This window comes from Bos javanicus, chromosome 17 (assembly GCF_032452875.1).
Source record: "Bos javanicus breed banteng chromosome 17, ARS-OSU_banteng_1.0, whole genome shotgun sequence".
Taxonomy (NCBI): Eukaryota; Metazoa; Chordata; class Mammalia; order Artiodactyla; family Bovidae; genus Bos; species Bos javanicus.
Genome location: NC_083884.1, coordinates 40,250,926 through 40,278,811, shown reverse-complemented (window position 1 = coordinate 40,278,811; position 27,886 = coordinate 40,250,926). Strand labels below are relative to the sequence as shown.

At 38.3% G+C, this 27,886-nt stretch overlaps 1 protein-coding gene across 28 annotated transcripts in view; it reads left to right on the top strand.

Moving 5' to 3' along the window:
- The window catches only part of RAPGEF2 (Rap guanine nucleotide exchange factor 2), a 272,594-nt gene that overhangs the window by 193,121 nt on the left and 51,587 nt on the right, over positions 1–27,886 (top strand). For all 28 annotated transcript variants that reach the window (XM_061384286.1, XM_061384291.1, XM_061384281.1 and 25 more), the window contains one exon: positions 23,506–23,637. In XM_061384286.1, the coding sequence (XP_061240270.1) occupies positions 23,506–23,637 (132 nt within the window). The remainder of the gene's footprint in view (positions 1–23,505; positions 23,638–27,886) is intronic.

Here is a 27,886-nt window from a genome sequence, read left to right as displayed (position 1 = left end):
ATTCTGAGGTTGGCTAGCTGTGCAACTATTAGGCAAGTCATGAAATTTCTGTTTTCTCAATTCACAAAAGAGATCATGCTTACAATACCTGGTTTTCCCCCACAACATTATTTGAAGATTATGGATGATTATGGTAATACGTTATTTTACTTCGTGCTTTACATAATAGTATTTTCTTCAGTCATCAAAGTGAGATTAGGGGTGAAGTGAGATTCTCTGAGTCTTACAGGTGATAAACTTGAGGTTTAAATAAGAACAATATAAAAAGAGTTAATTCTTTCAGAATCTTTTTGCAAAGTGTAAAGCCTATGTGAGTGTCAGTTATCAATGTTAGATGATAGCATTCCAGGGTCATTCCTGTGTGGGTTGGAGTCCTGCCTCTTCTTCATGGCTGTGAGGCATTAAGCAGGTGAATTAAGTGTTCTGAACCATTTTTCCTAGTCTGTAAAGCTGTCTTCATGGTGCTCACTTCATAGACTGGCACTGGGTTCCATGTCTGGCACAGGGTCTGGCTCATGGTGGCATCCATGAACTGGACTCTCCCTTTTACAGCCAGAAAATTTCCCTTCTTTCGTTTTTAAACAGAATGTTGACAGCGATTCAGACATGTGTTTTCCCTTATCTAATTTTAAGTTCATGGAATACGATTCTCTCTGTTGGACATCACAGAGCTGTGATGATTTGCTTTCAGGTTCATCATTAACTACTTTTTGCAGATTGGTACTGGTTTTCAAAATAGCTCATAATAGATTTTAGTTGCTAAGAAAAATTCCTATTTCATTTTTCACAAGTACTTTAAAAAATTTCCCCACTTATTAAGTGATTTTGTGCAAGCAGAGCTGCTTAGTAAGACCTGTCTTTGTAGTCATTTCGTGTGTGTGTGTGTGTGTGTTTGCAAGGAGGTATTTTTAGATAGTTTAGCTGAACAGCAATCTGACATCTTTAGAGGAGACATCAGTTCATTATGTGGATACAAATTCTATGCTTTCAGCTTTTATACACCAAGTCTTAATTTAAATCTGTTCTTCTTGCCGTTTCTAACGAAAGAGACTCTATCATGGTATGTATTCTGTTTCTTCCTAAGGCTGGCCTTTCTAGTTAACCTTTGCTTAGAGAAATGATCAAGGTAGAAATGGCTTTATTTGCTCACAACTTAATATAGATTATGGGAGCAGGGGATTTTGGGTCATATTTAAATATGCCATTATATATTATGCTACACAGTATTTCTCTATTGCAGTGTGGTTCAGGGGATTTAAAATAGTCATTATGGACTCATAAATGCTGCTTTCTTAGAAGAAGAACATTTTAAAGGCCAGGATGTGGGAGTTCTATACCTCTTAACTGTACATATTGCTTTATCGGTTCAAAAAAATGCCTTTTGCTTGGTGAAAGATAATTTCATGCTGAGCATGTAAGAGAACGTGATTATTTGCTTTCGTGTTGTTCTAAACACAGTGTTATATATTAAGTTGTGATGATATGTTTTCTCTCTTTTTTTTCATACCTTTTAAAATTTTGGGAAAAGAAGCTCTTGCAGCTTAAGCAAATTATGGTAGTTGTTTGTGGCACTTGTTCTCACAAAAAGATGTCTTTGGTTAATGACAAGCATAGAACTTATGTATTTGTTTTTCTGATTTTACTATTGTTAATTTGGGAAAGCTATTCATAAGTTCAAAAGGTTTTTAAAATTAATGTTCAGAAATATTCTTTATTCATTCTCCAAAATTTAAAATTTATATCTAATTCATGCTAAAATGTCAAAGTTTGAGTGAAAACTTTTGTTATTCATTCAAATGTGTTATCTGTGTGGGGTAAAGCTTCCAGAATTTGAGGCACTGATTTATCATTTTTAACTCAGTTATTTGATAATGTATGAGCCAACTGGGATTTTAGTGATATTTTAGTTTTTGCAATGGGGTTCTTTATATTTTGCCTGACTTTATAGACATAAAGAATTATCAAAGAGAGATGAGTTATTAACCTAAAGAAAGACTTGATCTTGGAGAGTCAGGAAATAATGGACATGGATCTTAAGATGCAGAGCTTTCATTCTTAGGAAAAAGCAGTAAGCAATATCTACATATCTGGAGGGGTCAGACAGGACATTTTTATAGTATGAAAAACAGGAAATCCTAAAGCTTTGACATTTTTAAAAAATGCATTCTTGTTCTTAAAAATTAGTGGCGTTATGTAACCATTTAAGAATTTAGCTGAAGCCTGATATTAAGTGACTCAGATTCCTAGCTTCTTAATGATGCTTCTTTACAGTGAAATTCAAGCAGTTGCCAGATTCTTGAGCCATGAGTTCATTCTCCCTCCCCCCAAAATTTGCATGCCATCAAAACAGACTGCTGCCAGAAGAGGTGTGAGTGCTGAAATTCTTATATGCTAAGTGTAACATACTCCATATCAGGCTGTTTCTCAGTAAAATCATTGATATTTTCATTTAAGAGAAGTGACCATCTTCAGGCTAAAGTTTCTTTACTGGAAAGTGGCATAAAATCTCCTGACACTGGCTCTATTGGTCTCTTTTCTTACTTCCTGTAGCACCTCCAGGAGAATAACCATAGCTCTTTCAGGACTGTTTCCCCCAAATCAACCAAGAAAGGCCCCTGCCTTCTTCTGACATAGGCAAAATAAGATGTTGAAGTTAACTTTACATTAAAATAATTGAATTCCCGTGTTACTTCCGCTTTTTGCTAGTATGTATCTAACATGTTTGAGGCTTCCCTGATGGCTCAGTGGTAAAGAATCTGCCTGCTAATGCAGGAGACACTGGTTTGATCCCTGGGTCAGGAAGATCCCCTGGAGGAGCAAATGGCAACACACTCCAGTATTCATACCTGGGAAATCCCATGGACAGGGGAGCCTGGCAGGCTACAGTCCATGGTTGCAAAGAGTCAGACACAACTGAGTGACTGAACAACAACAACAACATCTAATATGTTTACATTAATGACTTAGCTCAAAAGGGACAGAAAATTTGAGACCTTCTGCCTCTTATTCCTCCAACTGTTTGTTGACTTCCAGAATCATTACCTCATCACAGTAGAAGAACAATGTATCCTCTTCCTCATTGTCATAATCGTCTGGATCATCATTTATTATTATTATTTGTGTGTATATTAACCTGGAAACACTTAACGAGCAGGTGAAAACTTTTGCACAGATCCCCCCCGACACACACATACAACCAGACATCCACTGGTTGATTATAATAAAATTCAAGACCGTATATTTCATTGCCAAGAGATGTGATGTGGATGGTGTCACCTTGAATTTGATACAACCAAAATAAAACTTCTGAGTGTTTTCTCAGTCACCAACCCAAGAAACAAACCCAGCTAACCAAGCAGGCTGCAAAGGCTTACAGTTGTACAGTTTTCCTCCCCTCCCATTATTGACATTACCATTTACTGAGAGATTAAAGTCCCAAACCCATGAGTTACCTTTGGTCTTTTGGGTTACTCCAGACTCCATGCTCTTCTGCAAGTCTTGTTTTATCCAGCCTCCTGGCCTTGGTTCCTTCTCCAATGTCATCACCCTGGTCCAGGACACCAGCATCTTTTTCCTTGGACGGTTCCCACTGACTCCTGCATTTCCCTGATTTCTGTGCTCGCCCTGCTCCATGCCATTCTTCACAGAGCAACCACCTTATCTTAAAAAAGATGAATCAGACCATGTCCTTTCTTTTAAAACTCTTTAGTAGTTGGAATGAAATCTGTACTCCCTTCAGAGCTGGGGCACGAACTGGGCTCATCTTAGTTTCCTCTCTTATCCGCTCCCCCAGCTCCTTGACTTTCCTTTTGTTCACTGAACAGACCAAACCATGGAGTCTTTCCACTAGTTGTTCTTTTCTGCCCAAGTTCAGTCTCTTGGAACCTTCTGGTTCCTAGACTCTCTGATCCCAGGTGCAGGAGGGTCTCCTGCCAGGTGAGTCTGGGATAGCCATGCAGACATTTCACACAGGGTGAACATGATCTGTCAGGCATGTTCATATGATCATGTTGTTCTTGCTGTTATGGTTTGACTGCTCATTTATTATGTGCCTGTTGAAATGTAAAGCCTCACAAGAGTAGGGACTTCAACTGTGAGTTACAGCACTTTATCTAGAGTGTCCAGGATATGTTTACCATGAAAAAGCCCTTTAATAAGTATTTATTGTATGTGACCAATGAAGTAATAAAAAGTACAACAATGCAGATATAGGCAGACATCATTGTTTCATCTTGAGAAGATTCTTTCCCCCTTGGTTAGATGAACTTAGGTGAAACGAAATAAGCTCTAAAGGCTAAAGGCAGTAAGGACCCAGCAGATATCAACCCTTGAATGTTTTCTAATGCATTAGCAATCCTTATAATCAATTAGGACTAACACTGTTACCTATAAGAATTTTTTTTATAATAAGTCATGCAATTCTTTAATATATAAAATGTGGAAATTTTATAATTAATTAAAATTAATAAAATATGGAAATAAATAGCAGCAAAAATTTTCTGGTATAAGCTGTTTAGGAATTTTGGACGACATGAAGTTGTAGAGATCCAGTCTATTTGGAAAGAATATTAATATGGATCATATGGAAGATCAATCTCCAAAGGTCTTAATTCAGTGCCAGAAACAGGTTAACGTACTTGCTTCTGTTTTTATGTGGTGGGAACGCGACTGTCTAAGATGATGAAAGTTACCTGCACTTCTAAGAGTATTTGTCTTCATATACATAAATCATGAAGTTGAGGTTAAAACTAATCCTACCTTAATTTTGGTCTATACAACAAAGTAGCTCATAATGGGAGCTTTATATCGCCCTGTCCTGATGTAACTTCTATGGGCCATATCAGCAGTGCCCATTGTTTTATAATCCCTAATAATCTTCATTCTGAATCTAAGGGGAAGAGTCTTTTAACTTAAGCATCCCCAAGAGGGCTTTCTTGTGCCTCAGAATTTGAAAGCACCCTGAAATTTGTTCTTTTAAAAATTCTCTGTACTTTGTTATGTGTGCATGCTATAACATTCTTACATGTATTTATTCTGTGATTAAATCTTCAGATTACTGTAAATGATACCTAAACTCTAAAGAGTCAAATCTAATTATCTTAATATGACCTTAAGAAAAGTAAGGGAAAATAAAAAGTAAACTTTTATTTGTCTGCAATTTTGTTGGACTGAAGTATTTAAAAGAGTAAGGTAGAAAGAAGAGACAAAATCCTAAACCTTTCAAAATGGAAAATTAATTTTAAACTTAAAAGTGTGTTCCTTCCTATGTTGATATTGCCTTTGCATAAGTGAATAAATAGAAATAAACTTTTTTCAAAGAAAAGTTTATTTTCCCTTTTACTATTTTTTTTTCAGAATACTTGTTTAAAAACATTAATGCTACAATTTACATTGTAGAAAAATTGGAAAATATTCAAATTAATTTTATTATATGAAAGTAAGATCTGGATTCTAGTATCAAGCGTGGCACGGCTAGTTCCTTTTCTTGACATCAGTTCCCACAATTTCAAATGAGAAGATTATGCTAAATAAATCCCTAAAAACCCTTCCAGGTCTGTAATGGTTCTTTTATACAAAAAGTTGCATTTGCATAATGCTTTATATTACTAGAGTTCATTCACATTGGTCCTACATTCTCAGAACTGCCTTGTGGGGTGGGCAGGACAAACCTTGTTATATCTCCTCTACATGGGTGAGGAAGTTGAGCTGTAAGGAATTAAAATGATTTCTTGAGTCACATAAACCACTTGGAACCAGCCATGTACTATTTCTACAATTTCATGTTATAATTTATGACCTCCTAATGCTAATTGCTGGTTAGGAGCTTGGTCAAAATAATTACTCATTTTGTGAGGATATTTAATAAATTACCACTCTGTAGTTAGGAACTTGAGTTTTTATAATCTGATCCCTTGTTCCTGGAAAACTTGGTCAGGCACCCCCATCTCTTATAGGAGGCTACAGCTCATTACAAAAGTGGTGTAGCCATCAGTGACACATAGGTAATCACCTTGATAGCAGTTTACATAATTGGAATTTTATCTTTTGTGAAAGTTAGCCAATTGGTTCCAGAAGCACCTGTAGGCATTAGGTTAGGTTTTGAAAGTCCGTCGTTAAGTTTGTTCGCTGTGGTCCTGAAGGCAGACCCCACTCCATCCTGACAGTCCTCCCATTCTCCCTCTCCACAACCCCAACAGGATGGTTTATCTTTTTAAAAAATTTGTTTTATTGAAATATAGTTGATTTACACCCTTGGGTTCATTTCTGCTTTACGGCAAAGTGAGTTATTCATATACCTCTTCTTTTCCACTGTGGTTTGTCACAGGATATTGAATGTAGTTTTGCATCCCATACAGTAGGGCCTTGGTTATCTGTTCTGCATCTAACAGTTCGCATCTGCTAATCCCAAACTCCCAATCCATCTCTCCCCCAACTCCCTCCCAGTTGGCAGTCACAGGTCTCTTCTCTCTGTCTGTGAGTCTGTTTGATATATAAATTCATTTGTGTCATATTTTAGATTCTACATATAAGTGATATCATACGGTATTTGTCTTTCTTTGTCTGAGTTGCTTCACTTAGTATGATCATCTCTAGGTCCATCTGTGTTGCTTTAAATGGCATTATTTCATTCTTTTTATGGTTGAGTAGTCCATTGGTATTCCACTGTATTTGTGTACGCATGTTCTTTATGCATTCACCGAGACACAATGATGTAGAAAACCTTACTGGATCCTGTTAGTTGCCTGTTTAAAACCCCAGTGACTTCCCATTGCCCTTACAGTAAGCCTCCTTTGTAGTAGGACTGATTCCTACTACTCCGAACCTCTTTACACCTCTCTGCCCTTCAGTCACCTTGAACATGATTGTTTCCTGAGCATCCCCAAGTTCTTCCTACCTCAGGGCCTCTGCCCTCTGTGTTCCTTCCAGCTGTCAAGCTCGCCCCTGGTTCCCTGTCTGGCTGGATCCTTTGTGTGTATTCACCTCTTGTCTCAAATGTCACTTTCTCAGAGCAGCCTCCCCAGGTGCCCCATCTAGAATAGTCTCCCCAGTCATAGGTATCACGGTCCATCGCATCACCTGCCCTTCAGTGTTCTCTTTATAGAACCGATGATATCTATAATTCTTTTGTTTATTATACTCAACCCTTCTTCACCTTCCACCCCCAAACCCTCCCACCTCCAGAAGTGTCAATTCCAGGGACCAGGGCCAGTCATTGCCAAATGACAAGCTCCTAAAACCGTGCCTGGCTCATCGCAGTCAGTCAGTGAATCCTTGTTAAATAATTAAGTAGATGGATGAATCTTAACAGTTCTGAGTTCAAACACTCTTCATCTGCCAGGTTCCTCTGTCTATATAGGAATCTATATAGACAGGAACTCAAAAAGTTTTGAGACCACAAGTTTTGTCCTGACTTGCAGGAAATCCAAACTAAATACGTTGCTTTACTATGCTTACTGTTAGCCTGGGTTTAGTATAATCTCGTCAGTCTCCTTCTATTCCTTGTCTTCGCACCTTTTGCTGGCAGTCTTACCTGTAATTGCTGAAACACAGGAGTGATTGTTGAACTGGGTGGGGAGAGGCATCCTGATTGATTTTGTCTTGGCCTTCAGAGTCTTCAGCTCTAGACTAGGGTTAATAGTTCAGTGATTTGTGTGTTTATTCAGCAGTGACTGCATTTCTGGCTCTTTGAGGCACAGGAAAGAATGATGGAAAGGCACGCATGACCCCTTTTGGACTCACCCAGGGAAGGCTGGGGAGGGTGGAGCAGTGGCTTCTGTGAAGGGTGTTGAGCTCTGGGCAACACGGGAGTGTCTGACAAGAACCCGCCCTCAGGAGAAGGCTTCAGGAATTATGCTGCCCTGGCTTAGGGTATTCTGCTAGGAGAAAGGAACAACAGAGGCTGAGGAGAGAGAAACTCGGCATGATATTTATTACTAAATAACTATAAAGAGCTTCCACACCCAGGGCAGAGAATGAGGGGCTGAGAGGAGTGTGCAAAGATCACCAGGAGAAGAGGTGGGTGCGGAGGTCAGAGGTGTGACCCTCTCCCTGCGGTAAAGAGGGTCCCTCACTGGCTACCAGCCGGGGATTGGCATGATCAGGTGCATATTTTTCTGTCCTTTTTTGGATGTTTACTTGGTTGCAACTTGGAGAGGAGATAAAAGGGACATAGGAGATTGATGCAGGAGGGGGTGTCCCAGTGGTAGATGAAGTGGGAGAAGCCCCATCAGAGGCTCTGGTGCACAGTGGGTGCTTGGCCAGTTGTCTACGGTCTTGGTTCTGCTGAGGGTGAATTGAGGCTTTGTAACTTCTAGGCTGCGGAAGGTCAGCTGTGTGTATCTGAGGACGTTTCCAGGTTGTTTATGCTGTGTGTGCGTGTGTGTGCATGCACATGCAAGCACTAATGACACCACAGATTATATGAAACTCATAATAAGATTCCCTAAGTGTATCTTCTTGATTAATACGATTCTGTTTCCCTAATTTAAACTTGGAATTAATAAATGAATATGCATACACATACAGACTTAGAAGTTCAGAGAAAGTAGTTGAAGTTTAAGGCAAGTAAAAGCTTTGTAGAGTACTAGATGTTGGTGTTTGTTTAGGAAGAGTGTGCTTTCTAAGACAGTTGCTCAGTTGATGTTGTAAATAGACCCTTGGCTCAGATGGTAAAGAATCCGCGGGCAAGGCGGGAGACCTGGGTTCGATCCGTGGGTTGGGAGTATCCCCTGGAGGAGAGCTTGGCAACCCACTCCAGTATTCTTCCCTGGAGGATCTCCATGGACAGAGGAGCCTGGCAGGTACATCCCATGTGGTTGCAAAGAGTCTGACATGACTGAACGACTAAGTATAGTACAGTAACTGAGAAATGCTGGAGCCTTGAGGGAAGTGAGGGTGTTAGGAAGGAGTCTTCTTGTGAGGTCACATGTGCTCCACTGTTTCCTGGTCACTCATACTATTTGCCCGGTGATATGCTGTCTGAGGTTCACCAGTCTAAGCAAACAAACAAATGAAAAAGGAAGACTGGAGGAAAAGAAAAATCTGTTAGCCTTTGTGCAGTTTTGGCAGCGTGTCTTTGCTGGCCCCAGGCAATGAGTAATGCACTGCAAATGTTCAGTTAATTCTCCCCCAGTGCCCTCCAGACAGAGCTAAAGCAATGACATTATCTGGTGTGCCAGGGTTGACACACAAAGCCCTTGAAAATAGATGTTAAATTAAATGTCTTATCTCTGAAGTCCTTGGAAATAAATGCTAAAATGAGTATCTTTATCGTTGAAGGAATGGGAAAAACTGATAATACTAGACACATACCTACTATTTTTTGTGAGTAACTTAAGAGGGATAACATTTAATTATTTTTTGGTTTAAAGATTATTGTCTGGCTAGGTTGTAATACTCCTCACTGGGAAAGCAGCAGTTGTGGGTTGTGTTTGAGTGAAATCTAGAACCACGAGCAGTAGAATCTGAGATATCATTTGAAATCTAGGTGGTTTCCTCTCGTGTGTGTGTGTGTGTGTGTGTGTGTGTGTGTGTGTGTGTGTGACATAGATATAAGAGGAACGGGGTGGGATTTTTCAGTAAATAGAGGTATATAGCCAATGTACCCAGAAAACGTGACTTAGACTAGATACAGCTTCACAGCTGAGTCGTTGCCATGGGACATCCTCTAAGATGAGCTCTGAGGCCCTTGTTTGTCGATGGTCTCTTGGTACAAGTTGTAATAAACATCTTCTTTGTATTTAAGTTATGTGGAATTACTGTTGAATGTTTCTCCAAATGGCAATAATACTTGTGTACGTTAACCATTTAAGGAAAATGTTTAAATTCATGATGCTGCATGGTGCTCAGAACCTTCCGATCTTTTCATTTTACTCAGGAGGAAAGTCAACATCATTCCTGCAGCTTCCCCACATGATTTCCCATGGAATCTCTCTCTGCCCTAATTCCCTCTGGTCGTCTTGGGGCTGGTGCTGACTTCCTAGCTGTTCCTAAACACACCAAGGCTGCTGTGCCCGTGGCTTGTGCCCTTGATGAAACGCCTGTTTTTTCACATGAGTGTCTGCAGGGTGCAGGCATTCGCTCCATTGTGGTCTTTACTCAAATGACATCTTAGGAGTAAGGCCTCTCACCCTCTACATCCCATATCCTGCTTAATTTTCACTTTCAATTTACTTACCTCTGCGTGATGTATTCTTACCTGTTTGATAGTCTTCCCTCCCCACCCCCACCATCCTACAGCCCGCACACAAATGCTAGGAAATAAAGGATTCTATGGAATCAAGGGTTTTGAATACATTCAAGTTTCTTCCTAGGGAGATTAAGTTTCATGAATTCCTATTTTTCCAAAGAATATAGCTTATATTTCAATAGAAGTATTTTTTCCCCCAAGCAATCAGTCTGTTCAATGAATTTTTGAGTACTTAAAATCACTTGACTAAGTAGGTGGCTTCTAGACTTAATTTTCCATTAAAGCTGTTAAGTGGTACTTTTAGAGGACAGATAATTATTTTGGAAGCCTTACATTCCCATCATGTAATATTTGCATATTGAAATTTGGCCAGGTGCCCTCTGAGCCCTAGGGTGCTGAACAAACCTGAATCTATTTTATACTGTTTTGGGGTCATAAGGTACCATCATAAGTTGATTTTGTTTTGCAGTTGCACAGAGAACCCAATAATTTTTCATAAGATGTTTAGTAATTGTATTCCTTTGGCTTAAGGATATACTGGATTTCTCTCTTTTTCAATTCAGTTCAGTCACTCATTCGTGTCCGACTCTTTGTGACCCCATGAATTGCAGCATGCCAAGGCCTCCCTGTCCATCACCAACTCCCGGAGTTCGCCCAAACTCTTGTCCATCGAGTCGGTGATGCCATCCAGCCATCTCATCCTCTGTCATCCCCTCCTCCTCCTGCCCCCAATCCCTCCCAGCATCAGAGTCTTTTCCAATGAGTCAATTCTGCACATGAGGTGGCCAAAGTATTGGAGTTTCAGCTTTAGCATCAATCCTTCCAAAGAACACCCAGGACTGATCTTCATTAGAATGGACTGGTTGGATCTCCTTGAAGTCCAAGGGACTCTCAAGAGTCTTCTCCAACATCACAGTTCAAAAGCATCAATTCTTCAGCGCTTAGCCTTCTTCACAGTCCAACTCTCACATCCATACATGACTGGAATGTATGTATGGTATTTCCACTGGAAAAACCATAGCCTTGACTAGACGGACCTTTGTTGGCAAAGTAATGTCTCTGCTTTTGAATATGCTATCTAGGTTGGTCATAACTTTCCTTCCAAGGAGTAAGCATCTTTTAATTTTGTGGCTGCAATCACCATCTGCATTGATTTTGGAGCCCAAAAAAATAAAGTCTAACACTGTTTCCACTGTTTCCCCATCTATTTCCCATGAAGTCATGGGACCAGATGCCATGATCTTCGTTTTCTGAATGTTGAGCTTTAAGCCAGCTTTTTCACTCTCCTCTTTCACTTTCATCAAGAGGCTTTTTAGTGCCTCTTCACTTTCTGCCATAAGGGTGGTGTCATCTGCATATCTGAGGTTATTGATACTTCTCCCAGCAATCTTGATTCCAGCTTGTGCTTCTTCCAGCCCAGTGTTTCTCATGATGCACTCTGCATATAAGTTAAATAAACAGGGTGACAATATACAGCCTTGACGTACTCCTTTTCCTTTTTGGAACCAGTCTGTTTTTCCATGTCTAGTTCTAACTGTTGCTTCCTGACCTGCATATAGTTTTCTCAAGAGGCAGATCAGGTGGTCTGGTATTCCCATCTCTTTCAGACTTTTCCAGTTTTTTGTGATCCACACAGTCAAAGGCTTTGGCATAGTCAAGAAAGCAGAAATAGATGTTTTTCTGGAACTCTCTGGCTTTTTCGATGATCCAGCGGATGTTGGCAATTTGATCTCTGGTTCCTCTGCCTTTTCTAAAACCAGCTTGAACATCTGGAAGTTCACGGTTCACGTATTGCTGAAGGCTGGCTTGGAGAATTTTGAGCATTACTTTACTAGCGTGTGAGATGAGTGCAATTGTGCAGTAGTTTGAGCATTCTTTGGCATTGCCTTTCTTTGGGATTGGAATGAAAACTGACCTTTTCCAGTCCTGTGGCCACTGCTGAGTTTTCCAGATTTGCTGGCATATTGAGTGTTTTACACAGCCACAAATACATACTTTATAAATATATGAAATGTAATATATGTATTACATGTATAAAGTATGTGTATACATTTGTGTGGCTTCCCTGGTGGCTCAGATGTATGTCTGTATATGTGTATGTATATTTATATAAGATATATATGTGTATTAGATGTATATGTGTAAGATATAAAATGTATGTTGTATGTGTGTATACATTTATCTATCTAGTAAAATGACATATGTATCTAATAAAGCAGTATGATTTGAACGGCCCCTTTAGGAAGCAACTGAGAATATAAAAACCAGTTTTCTCCTGTCATTGTCATATCTTTGATCTTTCCTGGCTGTCCAGTCACCCTTCTGTCACATCAGTCTCTCTTAATCTTTGCTGAGTGCAGTACCTAGCACTATTTGACAGTTTTCTTCATTAACCTTTTATTATTTGTCTTTGTACACTATTTGTAAGATCCATGAGAGCAGGGAGTTTATCTCACTTGCTGCTATGTTAGAAATCCAGGAACAGTGCCTGGCATAAAGTAGGTTTTCAGTAAGTGTGTTTGACTGAGTAAGTAAAGGAACTCCAATGTAGATTTTATCCAAATGATACATGAGACCATGAGGTCAGGGTGTTATTAGAGCCCTACCTACTTCTCCTTAGGGTTTGGAATTTCACCACGGAAGACTTTTCATAAATAAATCACAAAAAAGTATCATCATATTTGTATTTGTGTGAGTTCAGATAATGTGAGCCATTGTACCAAACCAAACAAAACACAAGGGTTCAAGCCCAATGAAAGTTTATTATCTGTTGCATAGAGTCTGAAGCAAGAACTCTGGATCACTTAGTGGGCAGTTAGTTACCCTCTAAGCAGGGTTCCAGGGTCTGGGCCCCTCCACATGATGTCTCAGTAGTCCTACCTTCCCGCAAAGCTCCGGTGTCATCTGCCAGAGCCTCTCATGATGCGAGGAGAAGGTCATGGCAGATCTGTAGGAACCATAAATAAGTAGGGTGTGGACACAGTGTCCATTGCTTCTGTATAGTCATCCTCCAGAGGCATGAACTCAGTTACGAGCTGAAGAATACTTGTGGGGTAACATCTTTAATTTTGAGCGAGGCTTTCTTTCCACTCCAATTATTAAAATTTATTTTTGTTTGAAAAAAAGGCAGCTTAAGACATCTGGGGATCCCGTAGGAATCTTTTTTTTTTCCTTGACTGTAAACGCTCATTTCCCTAATTCCGCATTCCCATGAGCATTTTCACAGCTGGGTTAACTGCCCATACTCCCTCGGGAGCTCATCAAGGGTGTTGTCTAATTGGTCCTAGAACCTGTCTTCTGGTATCACCAGTGGCTCCACTTCATCTCTGGGGATCACTCCTTACAGAGCATTGATCCCACTTGGTCCTGGAAAATATGAGAACTCAAGTTTTAGTAACTGCTGATGAGTATTATCATATGGATAATCACAAATTCTGCTAAAAAATACTGCTATTAGATTTGTTCTTGTAATAGAAAATGAAGCTATGGTTATATTAGTGTAATGTTTTTCTGGATTTTTTCTGTTTAAATAAGGGAGAAAGAAGATGGATATCAAGATTGAATTAGAATATGGCCCCAAATGACAAATTTCTAGAGTCAAGATACAAAGTGAAAAGTGTGTAGTTTTTGGAGCCTTGTACTTGGAAGCTTTGGACATGCCCCTTGAGCTGTTTGTTGGCATTGGTTCCTCCAACAATTAAGTGTAGTATCTGGACTTTTTAATATATATTAGAACAAGCAGTCTTCAGATATTCCCCACATTGATCGCCATGTAATACATGAACCCCAAATAATAGTGGTGATTATTCCTCACATGTGGAGAATATGCACAAAGGAGTTGGATTTCTGTAGGTGAAATGCTACCCAGAAAGTGCTTTTTCAGTTACCTGACTCAGTGCTGACAGTTGCTCTGTATTTTATTGAAAGTGTCTTAGACTAAATGATCTAGAATTTTTTTTTTTAAATCTCTCATAGAAAGGTGTGCTTTTCAGAAAAGGGATTATATGCTCTGTGTGTGTGTGTTTCAAGTGAGAATGGAGTGGCTGTAACTTGAAAACCATTCTGAAGCTATGTTTCTTAACAGACAATAGGATATACAGATTAATTAATCAACTACTTCAGTATTTCTGTGGAAGATTATATAGTTTATTTTAGATCCCACATAAACCTTCTCATTTTGAAAAAAAAATGCAACTGTCTTTCAAATGACAAACTTTCAGTGATTCTGATTTATTATAGAACTGTTCTCACTCTGCCAGGTGTCTTTCTTTAAGGTGGTGAAATTAGTTGACGAGCTTATAAGTGACTCTGCCTCTGAGTGTGTGTATGCAGGCACACACTTTTTCTCTGATTGTCAGATGTTAGGGTTACTGTATATTAGGCAAGCTTTTGTTCTGCCAGAGTTAACTACCAAAGAAGAAGTTGCTTTTGTCTCTTAAAAGCAGCCTCCGGGCTGTGGACCAGTACTTCCTGTCAGATCAGCAGTGGCATTAGGTTAGAAATAAAGTGCACGATAAATGTAGTCTGCTTGAATCATCCCAAAACTGAACCCTGCTCCCCTATCTGTGAAACCGGTCCCTAGTGCCAAAAAAGTTGGGGACTGCTATCTTACATTATGAGGTTCTCTCTCAATTCAGGTTACTTGTATTTTTTAAACAATGAAGTACTCTTCAATAAGGAACATAAGGAGTGATGACCTCAAACAGTGCCAGCTTGGAGTGATGTAAGGGTCTGCAGTGGAACTGGAACAGAGTAGTTACAGAATTTTCCTGTTTCATACAGATTTAATCCTGATTCTTGGATATGTGATCTCAAAATTGCAAATACTGGCTATTACCATAACATTTTAAAGATTAGCTTATAAATAGTAAATGATGTTGTAAAGAACCTGCAGGACAAATGAAAAACCAACCTCACTTATGTTTTAAGGTATATCACATACCTATTCAAAAAAATGGTGGGTCTCAAACAATTTAGAAGGAATGGAAACTCTACTGGATGGCTCAGAAAGTGGCGTTGTGATGTTGTTGGTATTGGAGGTAAAGATGTAAAGTTTTAATTTGTTTCATGAAATAAGAGTGAGCAATTGTTTCAGATTATTGTTTTTCTATTTGATTTTGAAATTTGCATAAGAAACGGCATTCATAAATTGTTATAAGCAGCCATTTGAGCATTTCATCAATATCCATCAGAGTTTTCAAGTCAACCAATAAATTAATAAATACATTAAAGTTTAATGCGTAAGTGTATTCATTGCAGGGCCAGGCATCCAGAAATCTGTCTCTGCCATCTTTTCACTTTACAGTCTTGATGGAAATGACTTAACTTTTCTGTATCTTATTGTACTTTTATCTAAAATAGTCATAATAATACCTAGTTCATGAGATTCTTGTAAGAACAGGGCCTGGCACACAGAAACTGGTGTATAGGTGATCTTACTGTTGGCTACTCCTGGAGAAAATGGGCCACAGCCTTACATTTTGTAATATATGGTACTTAGATCATACACTTTCTCCTCCTAATAGAGAGTCTACTTTTCTGTTTTGAAGTGAAGTTCACACAGGTTTTCTGTTCAGTGCTTTCTATCAACATCCAATAGAAAAGGCTTCTTAAAGGTATTTGCTGGAAAATACCAGTTATATGACTAACAACCTTTCAATCAGTTTACTAGTTTTAATTATTTATTTTCCTCAACAGGGATCCTAGTTGTTCTATTTGTGTTCAGATTGTGCTTATTTCATGAATGTAGGAATTAAGTTTTAGGTTGTAATACATACCACTTTAGCCAGTGAAGTTTATGATTCATGTGTTGCTGCTGCTACTGCTGCTGCTGCTAAGTCACTTCAGTCGTGTCCGACTTTGTGCGACCCCATAGACGGTAGCCCACCAGGCTCCCCCGTCCCTGGGATTCTCCAGGCAAGAACACTGGAGTGGGTTGCCATTTTCTTCTCCAATGCATGAAAGTGTAAAGTGAAAGTGAAGTCTCTCAGTACTGTCTGACTCTTTGCAACCCCATGGACTGCAGGCCACCAGGCTCCTCTGTCCATGGGATTTTCCAGGCAAGAGTAGTACCAACTCTTAAAAACATGAGGGTGGTGTTTCTGCCCTGGAGAGAGGGCTGGGTGACCACGGCAATTCAGGAGCTAATTCTCACATATAGAAGTATATGTTTGGACAGAAAAGTGAAATTTTAATGTATATAAACTTTAACTAATTATTAAGTCCTATCTGTGATACCTTGCTCCAAAACATTGTTTTAATATAGGGAGATTGCAAGGAACTTTGGGAATAAGGCATGACCACACTTGCACCACTCCCTCCCCTGTCCTCTAGTGGTGGTGTGCTAGGATGGCAAGAACCACGCACCTTGTGTCCTGGCCAAACACACAACAAATGTGATGGGCTTATTCACACAAAAGCACAAACTCTCCAAGGTGTTATCACTTTGAGAGAATTCTCAACTATGAACTTTTATACAAAAGAGTAATTGGACTGTAAGCATTATCATGACAATGAGGTTATTTACTTTGCAAAATTTAGTATGGTAGTCTAACAGTGAGCTCTTCCATATAGATATGTGATTTGTTTTAAATGTGACATGTAAACTTTGGGGGGATATAATGAGTAAATTACTGTAAAGGTGATGGTAGGTAGGACATTGTCAAAAATAAGATTTTTTTTTCCCCCATTGAATTTGAAAACTATCTGATTTAAGCTGGTAGAAAAATGGCAGAGAGAATAGAAAGGGAGAGGGGAGAGGGGCAGCTGCGGGTGGAATCTGCTGCTGCTATTTAGTCACTCAGCCATGTCTGACTCTTTGCAGCCCTATGGACTGTAGCCCGCTAGGCTCCTCTCTCTGGAATTCTCCAGGCAAGAATACTGGAGTGGGTAGCTGTTTCCTTCTCCAGGGGATCTTCCTGACCAAGGGATTGAACCCACGTCTCTTCTGTCTCCTGCATTGGCAGGTGGATTCTTTCCCACTCTTGCCATCTGGGAATCCACTAGGTGTGGTCTACAGGTTATTTTATTTAGCCACTGGACTACGTTATTGAATATATTCATTTTATAGAAGAAAGTAAGGTGCACATGGGTTCATTAACTTGCTCATAGTTGCTTGACTTAGGAGGAAGTTGGACAGAAGATAACTCATTATATAAAATGAGGCTTATGCCTTCTGAGCCTGACAGGAAGCTGGGAGAATATTAAGTTCTTACAAATTTCTAATCTTTTGTTGGCAGGTTTCTCCACTAGATAAAAGCAGATTTTTGTAGAACTGTTCCTGTAAAGCATAGTCATACCAATGTTTTAAAATGCTTACCTATATTTTAATGAGAAATATTATTAGATTTATTGCATTATTATCTCATGACCCTTTGGGGAAAGCTGTGTTTCTTGCCTTAATTTTATGAACAAAAGAAATTGTGTACTGTTCAGGAATACTGGTGATGGATGATGTATTATTCAAGGATGGGTCCTGCGTCTAGAGCATGTCTTAATGGGATATGAGAAGTAAAAGTGATTTCTGATGAATAATATTCAGCATCTAAATGCTCAGTTTTTCTGGTGTTCTTAAGTACTATGAATTATAGAAATAAAAGTTGACCGTAGTATAAAGTGGTCTTAAAACTGAGCTACCAAATATTATTCCTGCCTATTCAAGCTGTATGTAGAAATAGATCAGAGTGTGTCAGAACTCAGTGTTAGATGAGTTTTGGTAAAAGAAAAACTGTATGTGAGTGTGTGTGTGTGTGTGTGTGTGTATACATATATATATATATATATACGCACACACACACAGAAAATATAACTTGCTTTTTAAATTTTATTATTATTATTATTATTATTTTTGGCTGCACCGTGCAATACTGTATCTCGTTTCCCAACCAGGGATCGAACCCATGCTCCCTGCTGTGGAAGCATGGAGTCTTAACCACTAAATTGCCAGTGAAGTCCCAATATGACTTGATTTGAAAGCACAACTTTAGTCCTACTGTGGGTGAGGTACAGTGTCTGGAGCTGGGTGATGACTGACTGTTGCGGCCCTTTCTGGGAGCTGCTCAGTACCTGCTGGCATCTGGATTGGATTCCAGCCACAGGAATCCAGAACTGGGGGGACCTTGTGTCTCCCCGAGTCTGCATGGGGTAGTTTATGGCTGACTTACCACTCTGCTAGTTTCTGAGTGCCAGGCCCTCCTCTGTCTGCTTTATACCTGGTCATTCACTTAATCCTCACAACACAGGCTTTTCATAAATGAATGAATGAATGGGAAATATAGGAGACTGTATTTTCACTAACACCTCAGGAAAAAAATGGGAAATGTGTTCAGGGATATACCAGCTCCTCCCCACCCAGCTTGGAAACGTGAGCATGAACAGTGCTCACAGGACTCCAGTGATGATCTGGGGAGACCACTCATTTGGGTAAATTCTTAAGGATACAGCTTACATGAAGCTCCCCTGTAGCTCAGTGGTAAAGAATCCACCTACAATGCAGAGGATGTGGCAGGAGCCGTGACTTCGATGCTGGGTGGGGAAGATCTCCTGGAGAAGGAAATGGTAACCCACTCCAGTATTCTTGCCTGAATAATCCCATGAATAGAGGAGCCTGGTAGGCTACAGTCTGTGGGGTCAAAAAAGAGTTGGTACGACTGAGCGACTAAACGACAAAAAGTTTGTAGTCACGGAGGATAACACTTACGTTAGGTGGTGTCCTTACTCGAGATGAACTGCCATGGAGGATTGGATAGTTTCTGACAGTCACTCCAAACCTTGTGTGTTGTGTTGTAACTACTTTTTGAAATGAAGTGATTCTGGGATTAGTTGGGAACATTTTTAGTTAGGTAAGTTTCAACTGATGGTGACAGTGTATTTTTTGTTTTATTTTGAACTATTGGATTTCTCAGCAGCCCGTAAAACTCTATTATGTTTCTGTTACATATCTAGGGATACACTGGCCCTTTCTTGCAGAGCTGGAAAACATGAAAATAATTTTTTTCTGGGAAGGAAGGAGGGGGAGGAAGGGTAAAACCCTAGTCTCTACTATGTTAGCACAACTTTGGGTAGTTTTACCAATTCAGCAAAGTATTTATCCAGAGATGTCAGAGATTTCAGTTCTTAATCACTCATTTCATTTATGTTCAAAACAGAGTTCATTCAGTAGCTTGTGATTTTATAAATGCCAATCATTACATTAATAAATAAATCAAAGACTATCAAATGCCTGTTCATGTATGAGCCTGAAGTCTTCTATAACACTTCTTACTTAAAGCTAATTGTTAGAGCCTCCTCGTTTCTCCAGAAAAAAGAAAACAAACAAGTTATTAAGTAATTGATACCTCGTGATTCATATTAAGTTTATGCTTACTTTATGCATTTAAGAATCTGATTTAAATACATTTACCATTCCTATTTCTTATGTAATTAATAGTGTTTATGGTTAAACTATGATTCAGTCATTTGCCTGACAATACAATTGTGATTCACAAGTACCATTTTTTAGGAATATAGATTACTTGATCCAGAAAAAATTTGAGTGGTAATGTATTCATATAATCAAATATTTTAAAAATATATAAATAGATTCCTTTGAACTGTGCTCTTAATGAATTGCTATTAAGTATATTGGTATTAAGATCAAAACATGTAAAATGTATTAATCTCCCATTTACTTATTATTTAATTTTATTCAGGTAACTACTGTGTGTAGTCCTGGCTTCAAAAACTTTTATTTTTTGAACAGAATTTCTGTGATAAGTGGTGACTAGAGTCATAAGATAATTCACAACCTCATTTTAATCTGAAATTTGACTGAATAGTAGTAATTTAAGTAGGCCCTTGATCAAGCCTAGAAAAGCTAGGAATAAGTGAATTTTTTATTTTTAGCCTGTTATACTTTTTTTTTTGGTATGATTTACTCAAACAGGGAGTTCCTGTCTCCCAAGGTTCAGGTGTCACTCTTGCCTGAGGTTGAAACGTGGGTGTCTGTGCCCACGTTTGCCCCCTGCCTCCAGTTCCCATCTGGTTTGTTTCCCTTTGACAGACCCATTTCCCTAGGCCTGGACTCGGGCGTCTAGTCTGTTGGTTGTGTGGCTGGGCCCCGTCTGAGCATTTCAGACTCTTCCCTTATGGAAACAGCCTCCACACTCCTCCCATTCCATAACCTTGACTGATGTATCCTGTCAGTAACATTTAATCCTGAGACTGTTATCCCTGTCTATGGGAAAACATTTAAAGCTTTCTCAAACATGACTTCTCTGGTAGCTTAGCTGGTAAAAAATCTACCTGCAATGTGGGAGACCCCGGTTTGATTCCTGGGTTGGAAAGATCTACTGGATAAGGGATAGGCTACCCATTCCAGTATTCTTGGGCTTCCCTGGTGGGTCAGCAGGTAAAGATCCACCTGCAATGCGGGATACCTGGGTTGGGAAGATCCCCTGGAGAAGGGAACGGCTATCCACTCCAGTATTCTGACCTGGAGAATTCCATGGACTATTCCATGGAGTCACAAAGAGTCGGACACAACTGAGCAACTTTCACTTTTTCAAACATGACATCTATTCTAATATAAAGAAATAGTTAATGCTGAAGTTTATATTCATTTATATTCATTTAACATCGTTTCATTGTCTGCAAAGAACAAAAGTAGTGGTGGGGAGAGGAAAAGCCATGTTTAAAAAACTATGTTTGATTTATTTTTCTGTTGTGCATGACACCTACTGCAATGACTTTTGGGATAGCAGAATTACCTTTGGAATTGGGGGTGTCATATTTACCTTGGTATTTCCTGTTCCCAACAGACTGTCTGACATAGAGGTACTCAATAAGTCTTTACAAAATAGAATCGAGTTAAGCATGGAAGTATTTCTTCTTCCCTCTTTACGTGGTCTTTTTGGTTCTTAGCCTGACAAAGCCACGTAATTCTGCTCCTTGTGGCTGTAAGTGAGTGTAGATGAATAGATTGTGGAGTGTCTCTACTGTTAGCTTCAGAGCTCAAACCTCCTGGTGCTCTTCTCATGGTGCATTTAGTCAGGAGAGATGACCAGCTGGTGGACACTGAAAAGAAGCGTGTCCTTTGAGACTTGAATAAATAACTGTCTAATGAGTTCATTAGATAGTTCATTAGATAGATACATCTTTATTTGACATATTCAAGTTAATTTTTAAAAAGTCACACTGTGTGGCACATGTCAACCTGAGTTATCTCTGTAAAAGACAATAGAAATCAATTTATTGTTCTGTAATTGCATGTATTGAGTAATGCCTTTTAAAGTCACTGAGCCACTTAGTCACATTTCTTCAGGAACGTTTTGTGGCAAGTGACTGCATTAAACGAAGTGTAGCCAGGGTGATGAAGGGGATTTATCCTGCAGATATTCTGCATTGTGGATAAAATATATAAATTCTCAATTTAGGAATTTTTGCATATCTATTCTTTGCTGGGAAACTGTTATTTTCCCAATTTTATCTATTTCACATTTTCAATTATCGGGTAAAAAAGCATTTATAGTGAAACATACATCATTTTTGCAACGATTTCACACATTTGTATAAATATCTCACTTCTCTGAGCTTCTACAGCATATGTCTTTTTATCTGTTTATTTGGCATCTGTTTATATGCCCCTTAATAAATTTATGTTTAAATTTCTTTGTATATTTTGTCTCCCATGATGTTAAAAAATACAATTTCTATGCAGACTATTAAATGTTTTTTTATGAAGAGAGAGAGTTTATTTTTAAATTTTTAAACTTTTTATATGATTTAAAGGTTACTTTCCACTTACAGTTATTACAAAATATAGACTATTTCCCCATGTTGTACAGTATACCCTTGAGCTTGTCTTACACGCAGTAGTTTCTGCCTTCCTCTCTTCCACTCCTCTGGTTCCCTGCCCCGCCACCCCACCGCTGGTTGCTACTGGTTTCTTCTCTATAGCCGTGAGTCTACTTCTTTTTTTGTTATATTCACTAGTTAGTTGCGCTTTTTAGATGCCACGTGTAGGTGATAGTATACCACTTTTGTCCTCTGACTCATTTCACTTAGCGTAACGCCATCCCAGTCTATCCGTGTATTTTGTACTATTAAATATCCTGATCTGCTTATTAAGTCAGGTGTGAATGGTGGTGGGCATAGATACACTGTACCTCTTTGTTTGGAACGCTAGGTATGAACCTCGTTGATCCTTGCCATGAACCTGAATCACCTCCCCTGTGAAGAAATAGCCTCTTGGTTTTGGAAGGAGAGAAGGGCAGAGGGTCCTAAAAGAGAAGGGAGTGTTGCCAAGGCAAACTCTTACTTGAGTTTTATTTTGGAAGTTAGTCTTTATTATTCAATAGCCAAATAGGATCAATATGCCAGCAGGAAAGAGAGACGTTATCAGTGTGCATGGTGTCGGTTAACATATGTTTTGAAATATCAGGTTTTTTATTGGTCAGTAGTTTGTGTGATATTATAGATAAACAGCACCCTTTTTGAATTCAAAGGAATTAATAATAACTTACAGGAGTCTAAGATCTTACAGGAAGCATTTTCTTAGCATCTCATTCACTGACTAGCACATAGTAAGAGGAAAGGGGCTCAGTAAATACTTGTTGAATGGGTAAATGTGTGAATGTTTCCTTTTTCAGTGCATTTTCTCTGCTAAATGGGGAGTGATAGAAACGTTTGAGGAACGCTTAGTAAATCTGTTCAATAGAGGCAGTTTGTATGTGAAGTCTACTCATGAACGAGTAGAATCTTGATTTTTATGTGTTTGTGTAGAGATAGATGAATGCTGTCCATAACCTTCTCGATTCTGCACTCTCTGAGAGCATTCTTTTCTGTTTTCTCCATAGTGCCTGCATAGTAACTTGTGTAACCATACACTTCCTCAGTTCTAAGATCCTCATCTTTTTAACCCTTAAATGTCACTGGGGCATACATGAACCTCAAATCTGTTTTCTTATTTAGGCTGTCTCTTGCCACAAAGTTGCATTTGTGCTGGCTGACAAATAATAGTAGACTAATTTGCTCATTGATGTATAATTTGAAAATTGTAGCCCATTGGATTCAGTACTTACCAAGTTAATCTTAAGCACTAAACCCACCTATTTAAGCATTGAATTGAATATGATTTAAGGCTCATTGAATGCCCTTAAACTTAATTTTGTGATTTTTGGTAAATAGGACAGTGTTTAGTAATTTTGAACTTAAAAAAGAAAGGAACTTCATAGTACTTTCGGCTAGATGGTGTGAAATAGAGTATAATACGATTTTTAAATGTCTTTTTAGAGTTCTTGATTCCAGTTGTAACTTGGTGTCTCCTGCTCCTTCCCCAGCTTCCTGCAGATTTCACAAAGCTACACCTCACTGACAGTCTCCACCCACAGGTGACCCACGTCTCCTCCAGCCACTCAGGATGTAGCATCACTAGTGATTCTGGAAGCAGCAGTCTTTCTGATATCTACCAGGTAGGAAGGTATTTCCCTATCATTTGCTTCATTTTCATGTGTTCTGAGGAGTTCTGTGATTCTTCATTGATGGAATCTGTAAGGTAAATATATGTGTTTATATTATATGTGCACAAGTGGACATAAATGTTACTGTTTATGCTTCACACAGACATATAGTATGTTGTACGTTTGTTTTAGGAAGTCAGATTACAGTCTGATTGTATTTGCCTCTGCTAGGCCCTGTTACCAGAATTTTAAATAGAGTGGTCGCAATGGAAATGTTTCCCTTGACCAAAATATTAGTAAATATTTTAATAATTTGACTATAGATGTACTAGGTTTAAGCCTCTTTCTTGACTAAAATTGTAGAGGGAAACATCATTATTATGCTTCCATGCTAAGTTTTTCTTAATAAAGCCTTGGGTATGACAAAAGGAAGAGATTATTAAGATTGGATCACTGAATTATTTTTCTTGTGTTATTTTTACTAACTGTAGACTTGGTTATTTGTTTAAAATGAATTCTTATGATACTGATGGATAGAAAAGAAACTAGAACTATGGAATTTCAAAAACATTTTCGAAGCAAAATAATTTTAATTTTCAAGGAAGAGTTCATTTGATTAGAAAATGCAAATTTAGGAAAAGTGACTAAAATAGGCAAAAAAAAAGGTCCTGTTTTTGGTAGTCTCTCAGTACACACAGCTAATATGAAATTTTGGATGGTTTCAGACAAAAGAACATAATACGTACTTACCTTATAAAGTATAATTTTTGTCTCCTTAGGAATTGTGATATGAGATGTCCATAAAGGAACCTTTCTTGTTATAGTCGATGTATTCAAATGATGCTCAGTTTCTATTAAAAAAAAAAACAAAAAAACAACTAAAAGTAACTAAACAGAATACTGTCCAGGCAAACCATTTCTTTCTAAGTCTTAAATTTAGTAGCTCTTAGAAAATTAATTTTTTTTTCAGGACACACTAGGTACCCACTTTTCTGTAATTCAGAAGTGTTGTGGAGAGCTCACGGACTAATAAGTGAAAGCCACAAATGCAGTTTTTTGCAGATTCTTGGCTGATTTATGAACTTTATAAAAAATTTTGCAAAAAGAAATGTAATTATCTGACTCTTTAAAGTAACTTTTCAAACTTCTACTTTGATGCATTATATGTTAACTTGTAATTAAATCTTTCAGAAGTAATCTCATTTTCATTCCCCACTCCCCCCCATAATACCTATTTTTAGAAGTTGATTTTTTTTTTTTAATGTTTATTCAAGAGTATTCCTTACAATAGAACAATGAACAGTGTAAGTAAAAGTCTTGCTTTGGCTTGTGTTAATTAAAACATCATGATAGAGCCTTTGCCTTCTACACTTTGAGATGATCGTACACTTTCAAGATCTTTAGTAAGAACACAGATTGAGATCATAGAAGTTGCTCCTGTTTTCTTCAGGTATAGTATCAGCCTGAACAGAGTGCCCAGAAGGTCAGTTTATAGTAAGAATGAAGTGAGTTGTCTATATCCTTTATGGAGGCATGTGCTGAGGGGAACTTCAGCTTATGTGTTATTACCTTGGGTAGGTTGGGAAAAGGTGTGCAGAGATACCTGATGGTAGTTCTGCTACCTCCTTCATCCCCCCCACCCCCCAATCAGGATGTCTGAAGATCCAGACCACGGTGAGAACTCCACCTTGCTCTGAGGGGGTTGGTGTTTACAGCTTGCAGTTTGACTTTATTTTGGAATGTAGTTGGAAAAGAAGACTCCTGTGTATTTTGATTTATTTTTGTTGCATTTCAAGGCCATTCATTTCAAACTTGATGACAGGCATGTATCCTGTTAAGTTTATATCCTACATAAGGAAAAATCCATGGTTATATCCAAGGATTTGGCTACTGATTATATAAGACTAACGTTAACTAAAGATCCCCAGGACACCATTTCTGTTGTCTTTAAATCAGAAATTCTTAAAGTGGGAAGAAACCTGGCAGAGGCACCAGGTTCAGTGACCAGTCTTCTGTTTGAATCCCTTACTCCTTTCCTGTCAATCAAGCATCCAGTTGATTCTTGAACAGTTCCAGTGATGGACAACCAGCTCCCATCGCAACCCCTTCCACCTTTGTACAGTTCTGACTTGGGAGAAAGCTGTCATGATGGAGTGGTCTAAATGCTCATGAGGTGGATACAAAGAGGTTGGAATGAAATGCTGTGTGCAGGAGAGAAAAGGGTAGAATAATTTTTCCGAGAGGGTTGGAGAGGAGGAATTCAAGAGCAAGGTGGAGTCACTAGCTTTAAGAAAAGAAGTGTCCTCTGTTTAAATAGGGGATTTGGAGTGGGGAGTTTGTGTCTGCTGTACCTGAATTCCCTTGTTCAGAGTAAGAGGGTTGGCAGATAGATTCACGGAAAGACACATTTTGAAGTAATAGTTTCAGAGAGCCCGGGAGCAAATTGACCAGAGCATTAGAAGCTCAATTGAGTTGGTGAACTCAAATACAGAGTGATTTCCCTCTGCCCTGATAATAATTTTCTTCACAGCAAGCACAAAGAAAGCAAAGATTTGGCTTCCCCTGGGATTGACGCCTTATTAAATAAGTGTAGCAGAAAGACGGATGGAGCTGCACGTCCAGCTCTTTCTAATGCAGGGCTTTGTTTTTGCAGTCCTTCTGTCCAGGATATTTTCTCCTAGCTTTATGGCCTTTTCAGCCTTCATTTTTAAGGACCATCTTCTTAGAGAATTCTTTCCTTATTACTCTCTGAAAAGTAGATCCTACATTTTGATTCCTTTCCTGGCTGGTCTTTTTTTTTAAGCTTTAATGGAAACAGTTATTACTTTCTAATTTGTTATGTCTGTCCCCCCAGAATAAGGCAGGAACATCTCTATCTTGTCTCCACCTTCTCTCTAGAGCCTGGAATAGCACCAGGAAACCATAGGCATTCAGGAAAGATGTGTTGGATGAATGGAATTGTAGTATTAGACTAGGGAATTGAAGGTGGAGTATGAGAGCGTGAAGGAGGTAGAGTCTGGAAGACTGAGGATCATATGTGTTTGGACAGATAGCTGCCTCAGAAGGGAATGGAAGCAAGTGGAAGAGTAGGAGGTTATGATAGAAAGCAGAATGCCAAAGTTGGTAACATGAGACAGGACAGTTTCCAGCCATGATAAGGTCCTGGTTAAATGGTGTGATTATCAGAACAATGACTTAAGTGGGTTGGAAATAAGTGTATGAAAATAGATCAGTGGAACAGAGACTTCAAGCAAAATGAGATTCATGAGTAAGGATGTGATATGTAATGGAGGAAACCTCACAAATAATGAAGTGATGGGTTATTCAAAAATGGTCTCGGGGGCCCACATTATAACCTTACTTTATATCACAATTAAGATTAAATTCCAGATAAACTAAAAATTTAGCAAACTCTTAATGGTATAGTGAATGATCAAAAATTTTAATAATTAAAAGGTCAATTGAGACAAAGATATAAAATCAGGCTATTAACTCACTTATGCAAATTAATAAGAAAAATACTTTATAACAGTATTCAAAGGCAGGAGTAGTAATTTGCACAAGAACATGCAAATGTCCATACCTTAAATAAATATTTAAGACATAAGTAATTGAGTATATAAAGATTTAAACATGAAGCTATTTATCCTATCAAATTAGCACAGACTTTCTTACTTATAATAAATATTTATAGGCATTTTTACACTTGTTAGGATTGTAGGTCTTGAAAAGAAACCTAACAATTTCCATTAAGAGATTTAAAGAATTGGTCTTTTAAGTATGTGTCCTATAGAAAAGCATTCCTAGTATAAAATTAGAAACAGCATAAATTATGATGAACAAACTGGACTTAATGCAAATATACTTATTTCCAAATACATTTTCATATTTTCTGCACATACATGGTTTTGTCTGCAGTGCCTACTTACTTTGTTATCTCAGTTAAATTTAGCATCAATATAACTTTCTAGCCTAACTTTATATCAGAATCTGACTTTGGGTTAAATATGTATGTTTGAAATTCTCACAAAATTTATTTCCATCAAAATTACTTATTAAGCAGCCCTCAAACATAAGGATATGTGTGAATGATGGATATTTAATAAGCAAAAACTTTTTTTGTAAATGATTTTTAAGTACTTAATGATAACAGTGTAGTAGTTATATTGTTTTGGTTTTAAATTAATTCTTCTCTAGATCTTTATGACGTTTAATATTTCCTCAGTTTTTTCATTTACTTGATATCCTTAAAAATGCAAAA